General features: G+C 40.3%; 2 protein-coding genes across 3 annotated transcripts in view; both read right to left on the bottom strand.

The window, feature by feature from the left end:
* Positions 1 to 4,909: 4,909 nt before the first annotated feature.
* On the bottom strand, positions 4,910 to 12,755 carry LOC124148890. Its single transcript, XM_046520147.2, has 8 exons — positions 12,619 to 12,755; positions 11,122 to 11,215; positions 10,594 to 10,724; positions 9,985 to 10,251; positions 9,243 to 9,327; positions 8,616 to 8,752; positions 6,901 to 7,071; positions 4,910 to 5,514 (listed from the first exon to the last, which is right to left on the bottom strand). Exons 1-8 carry the CDS (start codon positions 12,671 to 12,673, stop codon positions 5,042 to 5,044), a joined length of 1,413 nt encoding a protein of 470 aa, XP_046376103.2. The 5' UTR covers positions 12,674 to 12,755; the 3' UTR covers positions 4,910 to 5,041.
* Positions 12,756 to 17,588: 4,833 nt separating this feature from the next.
* Positions 17,589 to 20,500, bottom strand: part of LOC124146831 (cubilin-like) — an 82,868-nt gene continuing 79,956 nt past the window's right edge. For both annotated transcript variants that reach the window (XM_048389315.1, XM_048389344.1), the window contains exons 24-26: positions 19,605 to 19,723; positions 18,681 to 18,833; positions 17,589 to 17,846 (exon numbers count right to left, since the gene is read on the bottom strand). In XM_048389315.1, the coding sequence (XP_048245272.1) occupies positions 17,701 to 17,846; positions 18,681 to 18,833; positions 19,605 to 19,723 (418 nt within the window). In that variant the 3' untranslated portion in view covers positions 17,589 to 17,700. The remainder of the gene's footprint in view (positions 17,847 to 18,680; positions 18,834 to 19,604; positions 19,724 to 20,500) is intronic.

Raw genomic sequence — 20,500 nt, 5'->3', positions numbered from 1 at the left:
CATAAGTACCATGAATAAAGATTGATTGATTGATTGACTGCATAGTTACCAGTGTTGAATATTACACGCCGACGTGTGTTAAGATGACCTTTCAATCTTTTACATATTATCTCCATACAATACACAATAACACACGTCTATAATTGGTTAGCTGTTTGATGTACCATTGTGAAAGAAGTTTTTTCAAACGACTCCATCCAGACTGTTTCACATCGCATATAATATACCTGCGTGTATTATATTTTAAACGGAAAATGTGAAGCCCATTTCTGGTGTCCCCCGCCGTGATATTGCTGGAATATTGCTAAAAGCGGCGTAAAACCATACTCACTCACTCAGTATAAACAGAAAACATATTGTTTTAATTTCCAACGCACTTTGACCCACGTAGTTGTGAATTATGAACAATAAACTGTGTACATAATTAGATGTATATGATTTAACAATATATGGTATCTACAACCGAAACATACCATATAAGAAGAATATGTCACACTTTCAGAAAAAAAACCCGGCCACATGGCATCCGATCATATACATGTGTATATCATTCTGGTTCCATTCTTTTTGGTCACCAATCCTTCATGTCTGGCATCATAACATGAGTACTCTTGGTGGTTCCTGGAAAGTTAAGGTTCATTTACCATACTTTTCCACTGTATCCCCCCCCCCCCCCCCCCCCCCCCCTCTCTCTCTCGCTCTCTCTCTCTCAAACACTATCGTCACTCGATCCCTAACACATTACAAATACATGGTGTCCCACATATATGTATTCGGCTTGACCAGTCATAATCATTACACATTACGCTTTTGTATACCCATAATCAACTCTCTTACGTCAAATTAAAGCCCTGTGTTGTAATTTCTCAGAAAGACAAGTCATTCTACTTCGAACACACATCCAAAGACATTCACAGACATATATCAATTTTAAATCTTTGTGTTGTTACATTTTAGTCTTGTTTCTTTCGTTGTTTGTTTCATTCTGGTTTAACAAATTCAACAATGTTTCTTTAAATATGAACCCGATCTATGAAAATACATCTCAGAAATTGATCCAATGTTTGAGTCATTTGTGTTCAAAATAGATAGCTTGCATCTCGAATCAGGATATCAAATTATGTTATTGTATGCTATCAGTAATCACAAGTGTTTGCATGCACTCATTTACATATTATTTGAGAGTGTGTTGGTATACCATCGGTGTCGTCGCATGAAGCCGACTGTTTAGTTTTCGGTTTGGAATGGAATTGAGCGTCTGCTCGGAGAGCGGAAGGTCGCTGGTCGAAGTAAAAATGTTTCCCTGTCTGACGCTCGGTATGAATAGGTTAAAAGTAGGACTAGTCGGCTCGGAGTCAGTATACTGTGTCCAAGTGGGGTATTCATGTTACACTGCGGCATGGTATCTCAGTGAGCTAGTACTATAAAATCGGCTTAGTCCGGACTAGCACACACACACACACACACACACACACACACACACACACATGTCACTGTATAAGTGCAATAATCTTCAAGGCGACGTTACATTCTATTGCCACTCCCCTCACGACATAGTTCGTGCCTGTATCAACTTTTCACCTCATTTCATTCTATTTAAGTGCTATACTGCAGTTGGTATCTATGGTTACACATTGTTAATCATTGATGCAGTTCTGTGTAGAATAAAGAGAATATGAGGCATCCCCAATGTTGAGAAACTATAGAGTGCTTTGAGTGGATTAATTTCATAATATATGAAGTACATGTATGCCATGATGCTCTTTGTCAGAGTAATATCTTGGCAGCGTTATGTACTCTGTCGTTTAGAGATACCTATTTGGTATACAGCTTGCAGCTCCGTTCATAACTTCTCCGTTCATTCTATATCAGGATATTTTCATCCTTGACCCCTCAGAGTACCGACCGCTTCCGTGGTCTAATAGTAGAGCGTCCGCCCGGAGAGAGCGGAAGGTTCGGGGTTCAATCCCTGGCCGCGTCATACAAAAAGACGTTAAAAGATGGTACTTGATGTTATCCTGTCTGGCGCTCGGCATTAAGGGGCTAAAACAAGGACTGGTCGGCTCGGAGTCAGTATACTGTGTCTGAGTGGGGTATTCATGTTAAACTGCGGCATGGTATCTCAGTGAGCTAGCACTAGAAATCGGCATCAGTCCGGTCTAGTACAAGCAGCCACACACACACATACACGTGCATGCAATAAGTGCAATAATCTTGGACGCTCGGCATTAAGGGGCTAAAACAAGGACTGGTCGGCTCGGAGTCAGTATACTGTGTCTGAGTGGGGTATTCATGTTAAACTGCGGCATGGTATCTCAATGTGCTAGCACTATAAATCGGCATCAGTCCGGACTAGTACACACACATACACGTGCATGCACGTCGCATTACGTTAAACCCCATTTCATCTAACCTCACCTCACCTCAGAGTACCTGTATTTAGAGGGACGCTAGACCCTGCAAATTTGATCCAAGAAATTTCAAACCAAAATTATGTATCTGCAAACTCAACTTTTATGATGTTTATGAGTCTAGTAGATGATGACTACTCTGTTTACACACACACTGTGTTTCGGTTTGAAGTCGTTTTAGTCCAACGTTTAGACACCAGACTGAGGAGAATATTTCTTTTTAACGTCGTCAATTCGTAACATACAATATTGAAAATAGAGCTACCGATCCGGTCACATGGGCATAACATGATACTACATAATAGCGCTTCGTGACAGTGAACACATACATATATATGCAGGTAGCTGGTGTGCATACAGTAATCGATAACTGTTGAATGCATGGTTTTATAACGTTCGTTATTGACGCCACGCCCGGGAAATAATATTTCAGATATATAACGGCGGCCTATAAATAATCGAGTCTGCACCAGACAACCAGTGATTCGATGACACCAATCAACCAAACCACCGAGTCTGGCCATCCAATCTGATTTTGTCAGCAAGAAACCGCCGAGTCATGTTGTTCCTGTGGCTCCTGTTTGACTTAAATCATGAATCCTTCTTGTAATTGTGCATGTCTATCTCATCAAGTACAACACTATTAGCGGACGAAACTCTCCTGTCGGCATCCTCTTCACCCTTGTACTTGCAGTATCCTGGATATCCACTGAATCATAAGAAGTACTTGTATACCCGTTTCTTAGATTGGCGGGGGCATGGGAGTCCCGCACGAGTGTGTTTAAATCGTACATGTTAATACATACTAGTATATAAGGTAACTTAGAATCTCCGTGTAACAAAATGTATAGCGAAAGAAGATTACCTATAATTATGAGGTAGGATATCGAAAAGCTACACTCTTAAAAAAAAAGAAACGCATAGTTAAAAAATAAGGATATTTACTAAGCGGATGTAAATCTACACAGAATATGCGTGAACACACGTCGTCTAAGGTGCCTCAATACGCTGTGCGGAGTTGCGTCCCTTGGGTACACCTGAAACCTATGGTTATAGGTTCAAATTCTCCACTGGTTGGACCCGTCTCAAACGCATGCAAGGGCAAGTCAGTTGTTCACCTTAAGAAATCACGGTCAAAGACAAAATAGGGAATAGCATCTGACATCATTTTTGTTACCGATGCGTTAAATTTCGAAATGTCATCAACATGTTTACCATAAACTTTTTGAAAGCTTTACTGTAACCATGATCAAACAACTTCTGAGCAAGAGTTGTGTGACGCTCTTTGAAATCTTGCTAAAGGGAAAGTTGACTATTGGAAAGTAGAAGTCATCCCTCAACTTCTTGGCCGCATTCCCTTGTTTTGATTTTGACAACCCGAGCAGAAATTCTGATTCATATGAACAAAGATCATCACAGTTGGTGCCCAAGGGGATGCCTGCTTCTAGCCTAAATGTATTATCTCCAAATGTCACATGGATGTTATCAAAGAGGAAAGTACAGGATTACGCATATTGTTTTCTCGGTGAACTTCAGATGGCATTGCTTTCATTTTTAACAAATTGACCTGAACCTCTTCAGACAGACATGCAACCACGTTTTGTAACAAAATCCCCGTGGATCAAGGAATGAAGTTTCTCCTTAGATGTTTCCAATGGGACAGGGTATACATGTACACGTTGAAAAATCAAATGTTTTTTAACTGTTTGTCTGTCTCTAGGTTCGGTCATATGCGTTCAAGATGTTCACAGAGTGTTTAATTGGTCAGCGAGCTTGTGAAAGTAAAACATTGACGTTACTGACCGCAGGCAGGATAGTGACGGATGTAACACGCGGTCTCTCAAATGAAGTATACATAAATAACGATCTTCGTTGGGTGTGGTGATGCGTGATCTGCGTCACCTGAGTCTGTCCACTGTCTGCTATGTCTGTCGGTATCGTGACATCAACATGGTGATTGTTGCATGAGTGTGACTAAAGTGACAAGCGATGGTGTTGACTGGCTAGCAACTGCAGCACACCAAAGGCCTCTTCCAACTGTTCTGTCCTTAAACGTGGCTTGTTAATGTTTATTTCTGGACTTATGCATTGACAAAAATTGTCAGATGTTTTTTTATACCCATGTGCATCTTGTAATCATGCTGAACGTACATTTCCACGTCTAGCGACAAAAGTACAAGGAATTCAGTTAACTGAATCAAGGTTTTCAGTTTTCCATGACTGTTTCACTTCTACGATTGATTATAAGATCCTGTCATTATTTGGGGACACTATTTCACGTTCGAATCCAAGTTATAATACATCAGGGTTTTGATTTTGCTTCTGTCACTCGCCAGTGTATTCACTGTCAGTTGTAGCCATGTCAAAAGTACGTCTGGCCTGTACGCAAGACACTGGGTTTGAATTGAGGCAGCATTAATGTAAATGATCATTAGTTCTATACATAGTGATCACAATCAACAATCATTTTACAAGTACCAACAAAACTGTTTGTGGGTATGAGTGGATTTAATTTTTCAAAACAACAGAAAGTTGATAAAATATCCTTGATAACCTGTCTGACAGCTCTCAAATTAATTCGCGTTGTTTTTAGTACTTCTATTGGTTCAAAATCTTCACGTTACGTTAAATCAACACGTTGTAGTTGATTGGTGAGTGGTGGGTAGGTCGCCGTATACGTTGGACAAGGATTTCTTTCTCTCCGAGGTCCACATTCCTTCGTCCGAAGTAGCCTTGCTACAACCTTGACCCACAGGATCATCACAGTCAACAGCTTCAGACGTGCCATCTTTCTCGACTGTTGTATGGCAACAACTTGTCAGTGTGGTACCTGCAGAGCAACCATCTCGAGCCGGAAGAGTGGGTTGACAAACTGTCTCAGAAACAGTTGGCAGGTTGATGAAGAAGGCTGACTTCGTTGTGGATTTACCGATGACAGCATAGACGGGATCGGTCTCAAGTTGTGGATCATACGTTGCCATTTTCTTGTTCTTGTACACAGTGCAGAAAATAATAACAGTTATCAAAATCAGGAGAAGCACCACAACGCCAAATACTGTTCCTACCACGGTGGCTATGGAATTCACTGAAGTTCTCCGGGAAGCTGACGAATAGAGAGAAATAGATTATTGGAGGATGTCCTCTACACGGGAGGCGCATGACATTGTCGATGAGACTTTTGAGAACAGTATCTTCATCTTTATGCTTTCGTACCTGTATCTATACTTTAGACATCCTCTTAACATTGCTAAAATCTAAGTGATCCTAATTACACATGATTGTTTAAAAATGTCTCTTTCTTTACGTCACTGTAGCGCAGTAGTCGGTTCGCCCCGATTGTTTCTTGGTTTGTCAGCACCATACTCGTGCTCGTGGGTTTCACCGAAGTGGTAAACGTCTGAGACCTGCGTCATTTCGGGCTTTCCTCCCACATTAAGCTGACACGCCGCGATATAACTGGAATACTGTTAAAAACGGAGTTAAACTCGACTCACTCACTGTAGTGCAGTAATGCTTTTAAATATAAGACATATCACAGTTAGCAAAAAAAAGATATAAAGTACTTTTAAGTACTACCTATCTCCTCCTCGCTTTTGAGACAAATGTATCCAAAAATCTTTATGTAGCTTAAACTACCTTGCAGAAATTATTATATATATCAAAGGTATCTTATATACTGTGAATCGTGAAATTAATGCGTCTCCAAAAGAATAAAAGAATACCACCGCTGGTCCCTAGCCAAAAATGCGACTCAATATGAATGCGACCCCCCCCCCCCCCCCCCCCCCCCCCCCCACACACACACACACACACCCAACCCACCCAACCCACCCAACCCACCCACACCCTACACCCCCTCTCCTATCAAGCATCATAATTATATATGAAGGAAATGTCTTCTGTCGGGTTTACAGGAGACTCCTCACCTTAATCCAACCTTACATTAATCCAATAGCTCACCAATCAGCACCGAATACAATTACTAGTGGTCTTAGTACAGATTGATTTAAGGTCACAACAATCATTGAAGAAATTCACCGTTTGAAAAATGATCAAACTATGGTGTACAAATACGTATAATAATTATTCAATACGCTTTATCTGAATACTAGTGATATTAGTTGAACAGATAGTTCAAATTGCAGTGTAGTTTAACTGTAATGTTAGATGATTGTTGGAGGAAAGGTACCAGATGTGTCTGCATGTGAGAATTGCTCACCCCTATTTGAAACGGTTATTTGCGCTTCTCAAAACTGTAACAAATCTAAACTTGAAGATAAATGTACAAAGTCAAGCTGGAAGTTTGTCCTATGTATTTTTTATCTCCAGTTCGACATAAGCGGTCAAATGTATATTTACTCATAAAGGGAAACGGGTGGAATGGAGAAATGTTCGAGATATTGGTAGATTCGAGAAAACAAGTCTCGCGACAACCGGGTCCGACTTTATATTAAAAGTTACAAATGCCGTTCATAGAGAGCTTAATTACCCGTTGATGGACGTGGTGTCTTCCTGCTCGCCACATAGAGCACCTTAAAGTCATGGTCACAGACGGATTTTCCAGCAGTGTATTCGAGGTAGAGGTCCTGTCCTGAACTGACCAGCGTCACAATAGCTTGACCACACCACCTCCCCAGCAACGGCGATGTGGATGGTGAACCTTAGCAACAAAAGAAACGCTTTGGTGTTGGACTAATATCAGGGTTACCCAGACAGTTAAACCCGTAAATAAGTTTTATTCTGTGCTCTTTCAGCTTATAATATCTCTTGATGTATATCAGTGATGGATAATATCAGTGACTGAGGGTTTACTCCGCTTTAAGCAGAACTGGAGCAATATATGGGGAACCAGAGGAGAGGATTTTACATATGATTATACTAATTTGAGGAAATGAAGCTGGTCTTTGGCGTCAGGAACGAACACTTAAACCAATAGAATACCCCACCAATGGTTGTGGGTTGTAGACTGAGAGTGAGTGAATGTTGTTTTGCGCTGCAGTAAGCACTTTTTCAATGTTATAACGACGGGTTGGCTGCATGGAAGAAACTCTACGTTGTCGGGTATGATGACTTACAACCATCCAAACTGAACATTGTAATCACCTTACCACGCGACTCTTGTGGCAATCACGCGGATACAGGGGACACATTCTTCTCCAGTATACCCACGGGGACCCTGCAATTGTTCATCAGGATAGTTTCGTTCAGAACCCCCCCGGTGCTGTGATGACTTAGCATTTAACCACAACCATAGGCTCATCTTGCACATCATGTGATCGGACTTTGCTCTTGTTCTTTTAGACAACGCTCTTATTCCAAAATCGCAACAGACGGGCCTTATGCAAGCCTTTCAGTGCGCTTAACATTTTGTTTTGCATAACTGAATATAGATTCGACAGTGAGGTACATGGCAATTATCTTCATTCATCAAGTGGCCGTATCGCCAGATCTCGACCGTGCTTCGACGACAGCACGTGGAGCCGCACAACCAATGTAAACAAAGGATAACTACGTTTTATGACATTTTCTCAATGAAAGTTAAACACTTTATGACATATGTTAATCTAAATGTAGAGGCTCGTCAAAAATGAAACAGATGAAAAACGTATGCAATATATTGAGGGGCTGTGTAAGATGTGACGAATCGAAGGAGAGTAGTTTCAGAAATCAGGTCACATCTATGTCTCCATATTATTCCTTTTAGTAACCTTAGATAGAATATACCTTTTCTGAATGCGAATTCAAAGTCCCTTGCCATATACAGTCGAACCAACTCACTGCTATAAATGATTTATTTTCCGGAAGTGATATTTCCATAAGTGGTAAGACAAGGAAGCGAAGTCCTTAAGGTAAAGGTGAGTCGAGTAAAGTGATACCGCAGCTTGTTTCATTCCTGAAAGTTTGATGTAAGTGGATGCCATTGTACAAAACAATCGTAACGCTACAAACTGTCGTAAGTCTACATGTATGTTAAGATGTGGGAATTCCGAGCACCCAGGTCGGTTATTTTTGACGTCGTGTCGTTCGAACCGGATTCAAAGAGAGACGATGGTGGCGAATGAGTCCAGGGTATTTAGCATCACCGAATACAGATATAATGCCCCGGGTTATCAAGATTGGTGATTACAAATGACAAAAAGTCATCCTGTGCTGTACGTGCCCATACAATGGAAATACAATGCCTTCACCGACATATGTACTCACCATCAAATACCTGAAGATGGCCATCCTTGCACGGACACTGACGTTCACCATCATTACCAGACACAATGTTAACTTGCACCTTTAAATTGTAATCGTTTAGCGCTTGGGTCGTCAGTCGCCAGAAACACTGGATGTTCCTTCAAATAATCAAAACGGTCGAAATCAATGTACACTTTATCAAAAATGAAATAATTTATACACGCATATTTATTTATTGTAAAATGGTCTTTTGGTTCTAACCCAGATATATATGCTTAACAAATCGACAGATTAACTTTAGTTTAAAACTTTAGGACAGCTATTCCACATGTATACAAAAGGCAGTATACAATCAATGAGACGAAGTGGATATACATTCAATTATAGCCAGTGGATATAGAATCAGTTTGAGCCAGTGGATAAACAGTGGATGACAGCCAGTGGATATAGAATCAGTTTGAGCCAGTGGATATACAGTGGATATACAGTGGATATCAGTCACTGGTAGCCAGTGGATATACAGTCAGTTGGAGTCAGTGGATATACAACCAATGTTAGACGGTGGATACAATCAGTTAGAGACAGTTCATATAAAGTCTATCAGAGCCAGTGGATATACACCAGTCAATCAGTTAAACTGATACGCACGGTTGACCAGAGGGGCAAGGAAGGATTTGCTCCTGTTCTGTGACAGCGACAGTCAATGGGGAAGGACTACAAGCCGACGTCTCCTCTGAAACAACCATGTACTTTAATCTTTGACTGATGTTGTAGAGTAAATTTAAGTTGGATATTGAGAACACGATTGCCGGTCTCTTGCTTGGTAAAGGTGCCAGAATATATTTGTATGTTGTTGAAGGTCATTCTCAGCAGCATCCAAACTATATGATGGCGTCTTTAAATCACCGAATCTGGACCAGACAATCCAGTGGGGTATGATGGCACGCTGTCAATCAAGTCACCGAGCCTGTCCTCCCGATTCGTTAGGTCTCACGACTCGCACAGGGCGCTGGAGACGTATTCGAACCCGGAATCTCACAGGGCAGAGTAACCGTTAGCCGCATCGAATCTTGGTAATTCTGGGTAAAAATCAGTGGCACGGAGCAACCTTGTCGTAAGAGACGCCTACTAGATCGGCCGATCGGGTTCAACGTTATACAGCAAACAAACTAACGAAAATCGCATCAAAATATTGAAAGAAGTTTGAATCCATAACAGAATACTTAACCACTTTGGAGTACGATAAACTGAGTATTACATAAAGGTTCACACAACAAAATGCTCTTGATGCTATGATCTCTATCATTAAACTTTTTTTGGTTTTCAACTCAACTTGTGTAAGAATGTTTCTATTTTAGTACTGGGAAGACTGTTACGAGGATCAACCAACCTTTGTTAGAAGGGGTCGTAGCAACTGTTTGCATTGGAGGCCGTGATTTTGGAGATTTCCATGCAGTTTTGCGAACATAAGCTGCCGGCAAAAGGGACCTTACCCTCCCAGTGTTGCCTGATATTTGCTTGTAGCGGATCGAAAAACCATTATCACTGTCGATAATAACAGAGTTGAACTTTATGGTCATAGTCGAGCCGGACGATTGAAACGCAGGAGTCTGCTGACCACACCAGGATCCGAGAAGGTTCCGCCACACAAGAGTGCCTTTAAGAAAGCTACATTGTAATTGCATGCTTTTAATATACAGAGAATATTACTCAGAATGTTATGATTTCATAAACAAAGAAAACAATCGAATTTACATTATTATGATACAATACAGGGGGTAGAAATCAGATTAATTTTGCTTTTTTATTACGGTAAGTGAGTGAGATTGCTATTGGTTTCATGACGTTTTGAATAATATTTCACTTTTAACACGGCTTGTCAGCTTCATGTGGGAGGTAATCCCGAAGTGATGCAGGTCTTTGAGCTGAGTTAAAAAAACAGCCAAACATAAATATTAAGAACATCGTATGTACTTGGTCACTCTCTACGAATGCATACCCTCGTTTACGCTTATGTTGTAAACGGCGTCACATCTTGAAGGAAGAGACGATTCCACAACCTCCATCAGCACTCTGTATCCAGGCCTGGCATATATCTTCCATTCGCAAACACCACTGCTGGCTACAATGCTAATTATCATTGTGTATCACCTTAAATGTTCGACACACCAGTGAAGATATATATTAATTATTTCATAACTACATGGCCAGATTACTGCTATTCTGAATCAACTTTCCTGTAAAAGGGTATTATTTTGCGCTATAATCAGCGATATTACAGCTTATTATGGCGACATTGTGGTTGATAGCATGAACACCGATATACGCAGTCATTCATACACAATTACAGATTTTTTTAACCATCGGTCCTAAGTACTAGTAATCGGTTATTACGACAAGCTCTGAGCACGAAGAATATATGCCCCAAGGGGATTGACATGCAATTCGTTTGTTGCACATTATACATCAATTAGACATTTACATAATATTACGTCTGTGAAAGTAGAATATTTGGCTTACACCATACCTCAGAAACAGCGGGCCATGATGCGTTGACATTGTGCTGAACTTCGAGGCGGCAAACACAACGGCATCACAATGGGACCAATGGATGGAGGCAACTGGACATGAGTTTCATGATTTATTTACATCAAACATTCATTCTGTAGTGTGCTTGAAAGTAAAACAAGATTAAGTACAAAACCCCTACCACAAATTAAGAATTAATGGATGTTATTTTTATAAACATGGGAATGTTATGAATAGTTGTATTGTTATAATTAATATTGTTGCCCATAACAAGCACACTATTTCGTGTTCCAAAATTTTGTAAAGTTATATATGGAAATGCAGTGGACACTGGTGCAACTGTCAACCTTCCTTTAGTTCACGGAATTCCGTGTAAAAGGACATTATGCATATGGGTATAAAACCAGCTCATTCTATTCGTCAGTACATAATGAGTACAGAAATCAACATTAAAATGCCATGTATATCGACAGAACAGTCAGAAGGGACCATGGGTGTGATGCGGTTGTTTGTACTCGTGTAACAATCACCAGGTTCCTGTCACGCTGTCGACAGACATGGCAGACAGTGGACAGACCCAGGACATGCAGGCAGGCCCAATGTCCTTGTCCTCGTCGGTCCTGCATTTCCGCTTCCAGTGCATTTAAACTGTATAATTAAGTGCTGTGTTTTTGCATATTCTCAGATTATAAACGGTACATTTGAAAACTCTTCTTGTCAAGCCTAATACGTAGCTTGTAAATGTAAAGGTCGTATAGTGTCACTGATCATGAAATCCCTGCAAATATATTATATGTGGGTTATATTGTCATATATCTAACATTAGGAAACTTCCAGTGTATAACAGCACCACTACACCTTGCAGTTGATTATAAAAATCATTGTACTGAAGACATAAATAAGGGAATTCGAAATAAGTAAAACTATAATCATGTCGTAGTGTGTTAATAAACAATTACAGGCTTTATGGACAGAAGTTTATTTTAATATAATTCCGGAATTCCCTTATGGCTAATGAATAAGCCAAACGTGTTTATCGTTTGGCGTGCATTCGATTGCTTGACATAATATTAATATTTAGATTTAAAACTGTCACCCGGGCTTGCTAATATGCTGCTGTAGAGGGTAATGTGACAATTCTAATAGACCATTTATCCATATTAATGAGTAAGTCAGTTAAAGTTGTGTTCAGGTGGGCAGTATTTCAGCCATATTGTTCAATTATTGTACAATATGAACATGTCGACGACGGACAGTTTAACATCCCTCTAGCTGTTAGCCATTATAAGTTTAGTCGTCAGTTAAAATATACCAATATTCTGCGAATACAACTTATAATAATATAATATAATAATATGAACATACTTTGCATGATGTTGCCTTACAGTGTATATCCACATTAATTAATAAGTACCAAATCCCCATTTCAGACAGATATAAAATTAAAAGATGATGTCATTTAAAAATGTATGATGAGTTTCTGAAATGTAGTTACCTGTATTAATGCAGAGACCCAACAGGAAGGCAAGGCAAATCCTTGTCAGTGGCATGATGCTAACACTTGCATGACCCAGCGACCACGTCGACTACCTGAGATTATCTGTCATCAGTGTGACTGTGCAGGTGTCTTTCTCTCTGTGTTCATTATGATGAATGTTTTCCTTTGTAGAACTTCTTATTGCAGAAACCCATTGAAAGTTCGATATGACTAAAGTATACATGTGTGTTTTTTGGCGAGTACAGATATGTGCCTGCAGCTACAAGAACGTGTTGTTTCTTCAAAGGAAACCTCACCTTACAGTAATTGTAATAATATTTCAATGTTAATAGATCAGGTGGATAGTTTTGCAACAATCTTTTCAAATGAATTATTGACATGGTAATACTGAAATATGTCCAAACATCGTAATAAAACCAACTCTTTGACAACTTATGTGCATATAAATCAAAGATGTCAAATATATTGGTCAAATGACGTCAGGAAAAGCTTCATTGGTTTCTAACGTACATGAAGCAATATTGTTTAAATTCTCAAGATTATACATGACTGTCACGTGAATGCGGCGCGCATTCATCATTTTGTGAAATGTCATCCGTCGAGGACATTATCATCTATCAAAGGAGAAAAATAAAATGAAATCTGCTTTATTGTGATGAATGACAAAATGATTGACTATACTTGTTTTCGAGATGCTTTCAAAGCGTCATGTTGCCACTTGGTATTTAAACATGTAAACTTCATCTCCAACTGTAAGGAGATATTTGTTTATCATTAAAAGAAAGCGACCAAAACATTTCCGTAATAATCAGAAGGCTCTCTTGAAAGCAGAGTTCATTGTACGATTCTGACAGCATGCTCGGTTGCACCTAAAGAATGTGAAATGTAGACTGGAGGATCTAGGATATTGCTCGACATACATTTAAGTTGCATATTGAACACGTGAAGTCATCGCTCGTCTTCTGGTGAGTTTTTCGTCACTAAAAATAATCTACGTGCATAGGTCTAAACATGAGGCAGGTTCACTGGTCTCATATTCTTTAAGTTCAGGTGCATAAATCAGTGGAACAGACTTGGTTATTCGACCGTTATTGAACTATATATGATAATCGATATACCTGAAGCTCAAGTTTAATTTCTTGGCCAAATTCCCTTGTTTTGATTTTGCCAATCCTAGAGGAAATTCTAAATCAATAAGCATAAAGAAGCTGACGAACAAGCAGGGAAATACAATTGGTGTCCATGGGAATGCCTAGTACTTAATTAGGAATCGTCCCATAAAACCTATGATCCAAGATTCGCCCTGTTGATGTTGTTTTGGTGTTCGTCAGCACGGCAACACTGCGTACTCGTAGACGGGTGATTCCTGTAGAACAGGACATGCTAACCCTTTTCGTTAAAAACTGGTTTCATTACAGATTCAAACTCACTTACAAGCCCTGTCTTAAAGAATATCATTTTCACAGTGGGTAACCCCTCAAACTTAACTTGCACATTATCCCAATTAAAACACAAGGAATGTTAACGCGACCCTTGTGAGAGGGATTCATAATGAGATTAATTAAGAAATGTCTGTATATTTCTATGCTATGTGGCCCAGTGGTCTGTCTATGTTTAAGGCGTCGCTTCTCAGTTGTCGTGAGTTCCAATCCCATATTGCTTTGGATTGTAATTCTTGGCCCGGAGTTCGAATCCCATAATGCTTTTGACTGTAATTCTTGGACGTGAATTCGAATTCCATATTTCTTTTGATTACAATTATTGGCCCTGAGTTTGAATCCCACATTAGTTTTGCATATATTTCTTGGGCGTCAGTTCAAATCCCTTTTTTTAATTATAATTCTTGGACGTGAGTTCGAACCCAATGTTCTATAACACTAGGACGTGGCTTTTGTAAAAGACGACAAATAATTGAATATAGTGGCCTGTCTCGATGACTCATCGTGTCCCGACTGGGTGGAATGTTCTACATAAATCAGTCACTGGTTTGTCTAGTCCAGTATTAAGTATGTCCTGGTTGCATTGAATGATGGGTGCGGGGACCTGGGATTATATAAAAAAATAAACTATTTCAGAAATTGTCTGAAATAAATAAATATGCTTCAGGTTGTTGGACACAAAAAAACAGAAATTGTGTACAGTAGCACAAAAACAAATTGTTGCAAGAAGTTTACAAAATATATCAAAGCCCGTATTTGCAGCAGAAGCTGAAAGATATCCAGACTCTACACAAACTCCTCAACCTGACCCAGCCCCACCCCACTTCAACCCCGTCACTCCCCCCTCCTCCGAGTAACAAGTGATGCCTCCATGTGGTGCCCCAAGTGTGTGACTGATCACTTTAGCTTACAACAACCATACAAGCAAGAATAAACGAGACACATGGTGATGTGTTGTGCATAGCGTACACAATACGCAGCTTGTGTTATCTGGAGGTATGCTATAATTTCTTCCCCGCAGTACGAGTGAACAGTCGATCCATTATCAACACAGGCGATTGCTGTTCCCCTCATACAAATCACTTACAGTCCTTAATCACTTACACTTCCGCCTGTCTCAAGCTGTAAATCTTTAGTCCATTGACTGTCCCGAGGGCGTCGTGAATGATGACTCACTCATACGCGCAAAAAACGTGTGTTGACATATAAAAGATCTTTCGGTCCGCCTTCTAGTGCAAAAATTCACCGTAAATCGCAGAACATAACAAAGATAAATTACATAAAATATATATTTAATAAATAAATTTCAGAAAATACAATGATCGACTTCTACAAGTGCATCAAATGGACGTAACAAAACCCTTGAAATGGTTGAATCAGATATTTTATTTTGACATACATATACATTATGATTGATCGATTTAATCTCGAATAATAGCTAAAATACATATACAACAGCAACGTCTAGACAAGTGTCACGTCAAGTATTCACGCCTCTACAGACAGATGTAGTACAAGGTGTTCAAGTCTTTACAGACACCAGGTGTTCACGTCTCTACACACAGATCGGGAATCAGTAGTTCACGTCTCGTTCGACAAGTGTAGCACCAGGTGTACACGTTTCTACAGACAAATGTAGCTGTAGGTGTCCACGTCTCTACAGACAGGTGTCGCATCTGATGTTCACGTCTCTCCAGACATATGCAGCACTGGATGCCCATTCCATTTAAGACAAGAGTGCTCTGAGAGCACAACATCCCCCGCATGAATTCTTTTAACGAGTTTATATTTTCTTTGTATTTTTCATGAAGCTCCGTAAAACAGGGGCAGTAACTCTGTCAAAATTAGTCGAAATGAAACGGGACTGCGATATGCGTATCATCAACATGTCGACATCTTGTGTGTAGAGTGTCAGGGATATTCTCTAGAAACTGTAGGAGGAGTTGATTTCACAAGCTTAGTACCCTCTCTCACAATTAGGCAAATGAAACGCCGTAAAACAGGGGCAGTAACTCTGTCAAAATTAGTCGAAATGAAACGGGACTGCGATAGGCGTATCATCAACATGTCGACATCTTGTGTGTAGATTGTCAGGGATATTCTCTGGAAGCTGTAGGAGGAGTTGATTTCACAAGCTTAGTACCCTCTGTGGGACGGACAGACGGATAGAGGGAGGGACGGACGGACGGACGGACTGCGCCACGACATAATCCCCCTTCGGCCATCCTGGCCCGGCGGGGGATAAAAAGCGTAGGGATCGTGTGAATAATATGCTACTCAGTAGAAGCAAACAGGTGAAAGTATTACCATATACCATTGGGAATCAATACGCCCCTTGTCATATCATCTATTAATGGTCCCGATCTGATCCCGCTCCACAAACTTCAAATTGTATAACGAGAATCTACATATAAGTGTGAGACTTTCAGCACGATTCATCTCAAAACAAACTCATTAAAATCAGATCTTAGTTCATGCAGGCGTATACAATTTAAAAGACATCTCATTACAGTTCTCGTCATGCAACCTCGAAAACGTAAAGTGGACACTCAGAACGACAGTTACGGGCTGTAACATACTCACAATGCTAGATTATCATCCATCTCTCGCTTCATTTGGATACACATTTAAAACGTTAGAGACTTTCCATAGCCCGCGGGAAGTACTGCCGTTCAATCACGGCCACCAATTAGACATTCAAAAATTTTCTATTGTTCAGTTTTCACATTATGAATTGAGAACTTAGTCGAAATATCTTTCAGAACGTAGTCTGCAACGAAAGCAGCTACGTCGATATTAGCGCCGTAAGTTCGAGAGAACTGCTTTCTGATTGGCTAATGTCGACTTTGGGGGGCTTGTTTCGCGAAAGGCCTTACTAAGACAAGTAATGGGATGTTCTCAAAACTTTCGTGTTGCGTCCACTAAGATCTGTTTTTAATGAGATTATCTAATTAACCTGACAAATCTGTGCATACAAAGTAAAAAAATTAAACTGGTTCGGGGGGGTTTGGCCCCTCTTTCCTGTAACCATCTTCCCGAGACAAGGGTGTTAACTGACTACAAAAGTCCAGTTTCCAACCTTGCCGAACTAGGTTTGAATTTCAAAGCTTGCCAGTAGCGCCAACAGTGAATTATCTCCCTTCTATGTCCCTCCTAATGACCAATAAGATTCCATCTCTCATATCACTTGCATTTGCTTCCATCAAAATGGCGGCGCTCAGTCAAGACGATCTGCATCACATCACTTGAGCACCTCCATTAAAACATGAAAAGATTTGCCCGGCTGGCGGTACACATGCTTTTCAAATAATGCAATCGACCGAAGTCTGCACTTTGAAATCCATGTTGTTTACTAACCGGATGTCTAGTTCGCGATTTTGATTGGACTATGCATACGAATCGTTAGTCCCGCCAAATAAACTCCGGAATTCAGGCCTAGTTCGGCAAGGGTGGAAACTGGACTTTTATAGTCAGTTAACGCCCTTGCCGAGGAAGATGTCCTTCAACATACAATTGTTGTCTCTATTAATTCAATATTCTACCAGATGTAAACCTATGTACATTGTGCTTTAAGATTTAAACTGTTCTCCGTATTCTCTCGTATCGGTCATATCTGAACGGCATGCTCCTTATTAGTAACTTAATGTTTGTACACATACTTTGCTTGTACCATGTTATGTCGAGATTTACACGGTCTTTTAACACAGATGAATACAGCTGCTCCAATCACTAAAATTACCAGTACACCGCCAACTACACCTCCAATGATGTATCCACGATCTGATTCTGAAATATCCAAATGAAATACAAGTAGTACTCATACTATGGCGTGTTTTCGTCGTATTTGTTATCCCCTCTAGTCGTTTATCAAAGTGAGTGAGTATGGTTTTACGCCGCTTTTAGCAATATTCCAGCAATACTACGACGGGGGACACCAGACTTGGGCTTCACACATTGTACCCATGTCGGGAATCGAACCTGAGTGTACGGCGTGACAAGCGAACGCTTTAACCATTAGCCCATCGTCTATCCAAACGTTAATGTCTGAAGGGGTTTGGGATTAAGGCCTTAAGCAGCTACTATCCAGTGGACTATACATATCCCCATTCTATTGTGTTAAATACCCTTGACCTATAGCTTCGTTTGGGAAGTAGCGTCACCATCTATATCACTCCTAAGACCAACTTAGCACATACATTTCCCTTGCGTATCATAATACCCTGGAAACATAGTACCTGGGTACTCGGAATCACGGTGATACAAACGCTCTACTGTTGAAAAACAATTTGTGTTTCTCCATCACGTGAACACCCAACACAAAATAAAAGCGATAATATATAAAGGCCTACATAATTTCGGTGTCCATCACCTTGTTTCTTTGCTACTTTTATTCCACACCAATTAATATTCAAGCTATTTACGACTGTAAATAATCGAGTCTGTATCAGACAAGACAGTGGTTGATATTATGATCACCGCCACTGAACTTTCAAGTCGTTCTTTCGACAAGCATAGGATACTTGTAATCAATTCTATGCATGAATTCCCATTTCAGGGACTTCACGGATTGTGTCGAGATCCCAACTACCCACCATCGTCTTTTCTACTAAGTAAAAATACCTTTCTCATTGTAGTACTTGATTTTAAACCCCTTGCCAGCGATTTCGTTGTCGTTGCTAAACAATACGATGGTCAGACTTTCTCCAGAACTTTCAAATGATGGCGTCTCTGTGCCACACCACTTTCCAAGAAGTTTGTCTTTCTTTGACGCACCTGGAACAAGTATATTGCTGTTGTAAATGTGTGAGAGAGTGAATGCTTTTTCACACCGCAATTAACATTCATTCCAGTTTTGTCATAGCCACCCAAGAAAATGGGTCGAACACACCAGTGGTTGATACGATGAGCAAAGTCATGTGATCACAGAATATGAGCCAGGTCACGCCGTTTAATCACGATAGAGCCTCATTTGCAACTGGTAGCTCTAAAACACGCATGAGCCACCTGTTCTGCTACAGAATCCCTACATGGGCATATATGATATAGATACAGACATTGATTAAATAAACTGTGAAACAGTCCGGACCTCATTAATCCGGAAATTTCACCATACGGATTATCGTTTTGTGGACGTACTTACAAATGTAAACATACAAAGGAACCCATTACATTAAATGTATGCTTGAAAATTACATTGATACAGATGTGCTCTCTCAGGATAAAGCACTGTTGTTGCTGATATAGAAATCAGAACGTTTTCAAAGCAGAGATGTCTTATGATGCTGGATAAGGATTTGTCGCTTTATTTTATTCGTTACTCATTACTCTTTACAGTAAACTACGTTTATAACGAACACGCTTATAACGAACTGACCGATATAACGAACGTAGTTTTTAGTCCCTGCCAGTTGTTACAGATATGCTGTATACATGCTTAAAATGAACTACGGTTATAACGAACTAAATTTAGTGGTCCCTTTGAGTTCGTTTTAACCGTAGTTTACTGTACTTCAGTTGCCTGAATGATAATCAGATAGTGCTTACCATCGTATGCTTCAGCTCTGTCGTTGACGCAGCCTTCTGACATCTCTATCTGTGACGACATCACTTCAACGACAACTTTTTCTACGTATGTCGTTAGTGTCCAAGAGAATTCAGCATTCCTGAATAACAAACAAACACTTACTTGTTTGTGCAAATTGTGTGTGAGTGCTACCTGTAGAGCGGAATACACTGGCGTTATCAGTGATTGTAAGAGATCCATTCATGTAATTGTCGCCACTATTTTGCCTTTTACGCCCAATGAAACCTGTTTCGGCAGATAATTGAGACTAAGTATTCTCTGGCGTTGACATATATATACTCAACAACAAAAGTTCCTGTGACACCAATATTTTAGTGTATTTTTCAAACAAGTAAAGTTTGGTTTTCAATATTGTAGTACATGCATGGAATTAAGTCACAAGATGTGCAGGGATTGTCGCCAGAGGACCCGCCAGACGTCTCATTTTTACAGGAAACCACCATCAAGCACGTCTACAGTGGTGCAGACGGCGTCTACGCTGGACTGCCATGCAGTGGGGACAAGTTCTATTCACTGACGAGTCTCGTATTCACCTCAGCCACAGCGATGAACGTTACGTCAATCATTGTGTCATGCCGGCAGCATTAGGGTACGTGGTGGGATTACGACAAGACAAGGGACCCGTTTGATAGTGGTAGAGGGAAATCTCAATGGACAGCGCTACCGCGACGAGATCATCGAACCTGTTGTTCTACCGTTTTTTACGTCGTCATGGCCCAGGCATTACTTTTCAACATAACAATACCCGGCCTCATATTGCTCGGCTTGTTCAGGTTTCTCCTCAACAAAACAACGTGAATGTCACCCCCTTGCCGGCTCGCACCCCTGATCTCTCACCAATCGAGCACATGCGGGA

This window comes from Haliotis rufescens, unplaced genomic scaffold (genome assembly GCF_023055435.1).
Source record: "Haliotis rufescens isolate VD_foot unplaced genomic scaffold, xgHalRufe1.0.p SCAF_1, whole genome shotgun sequence".
Classification (NCBI taxonomy): domain Eukaryota; kingdom Metazoa; phylum Mollusca; class Gastropoda; order Lepetellida; family Haliotidae; genus Haliotis; species Haliotis rufescens.
This window is presented reverse-complemented; position numbering and strand designations above follow the sequence as displayed.

Coding starts and splice junctions, on each gene's coding strand:
- LOC124148890 (XM_046520147.2), bottom strand. CDS start 12,673: ATGCCACTGACAAGGATTTGCCTTGCCTTCCTGTTGGGTCTCTGCATT. Junction 10,725..11,121: donor CATGGCCCGCTGTTTCTGAG/GTATGGTGTAAG, acceptor AATGATAATTAG/CATTGTAGCCAGCAGTGGTG. Junction 8,753..9,242: donor CCTTGCCCCTCTGGTCAACC/GTGCGTATCAGT, acceptor GATTATTTGAAG/GAACATCCAGTGTTTCTGGC.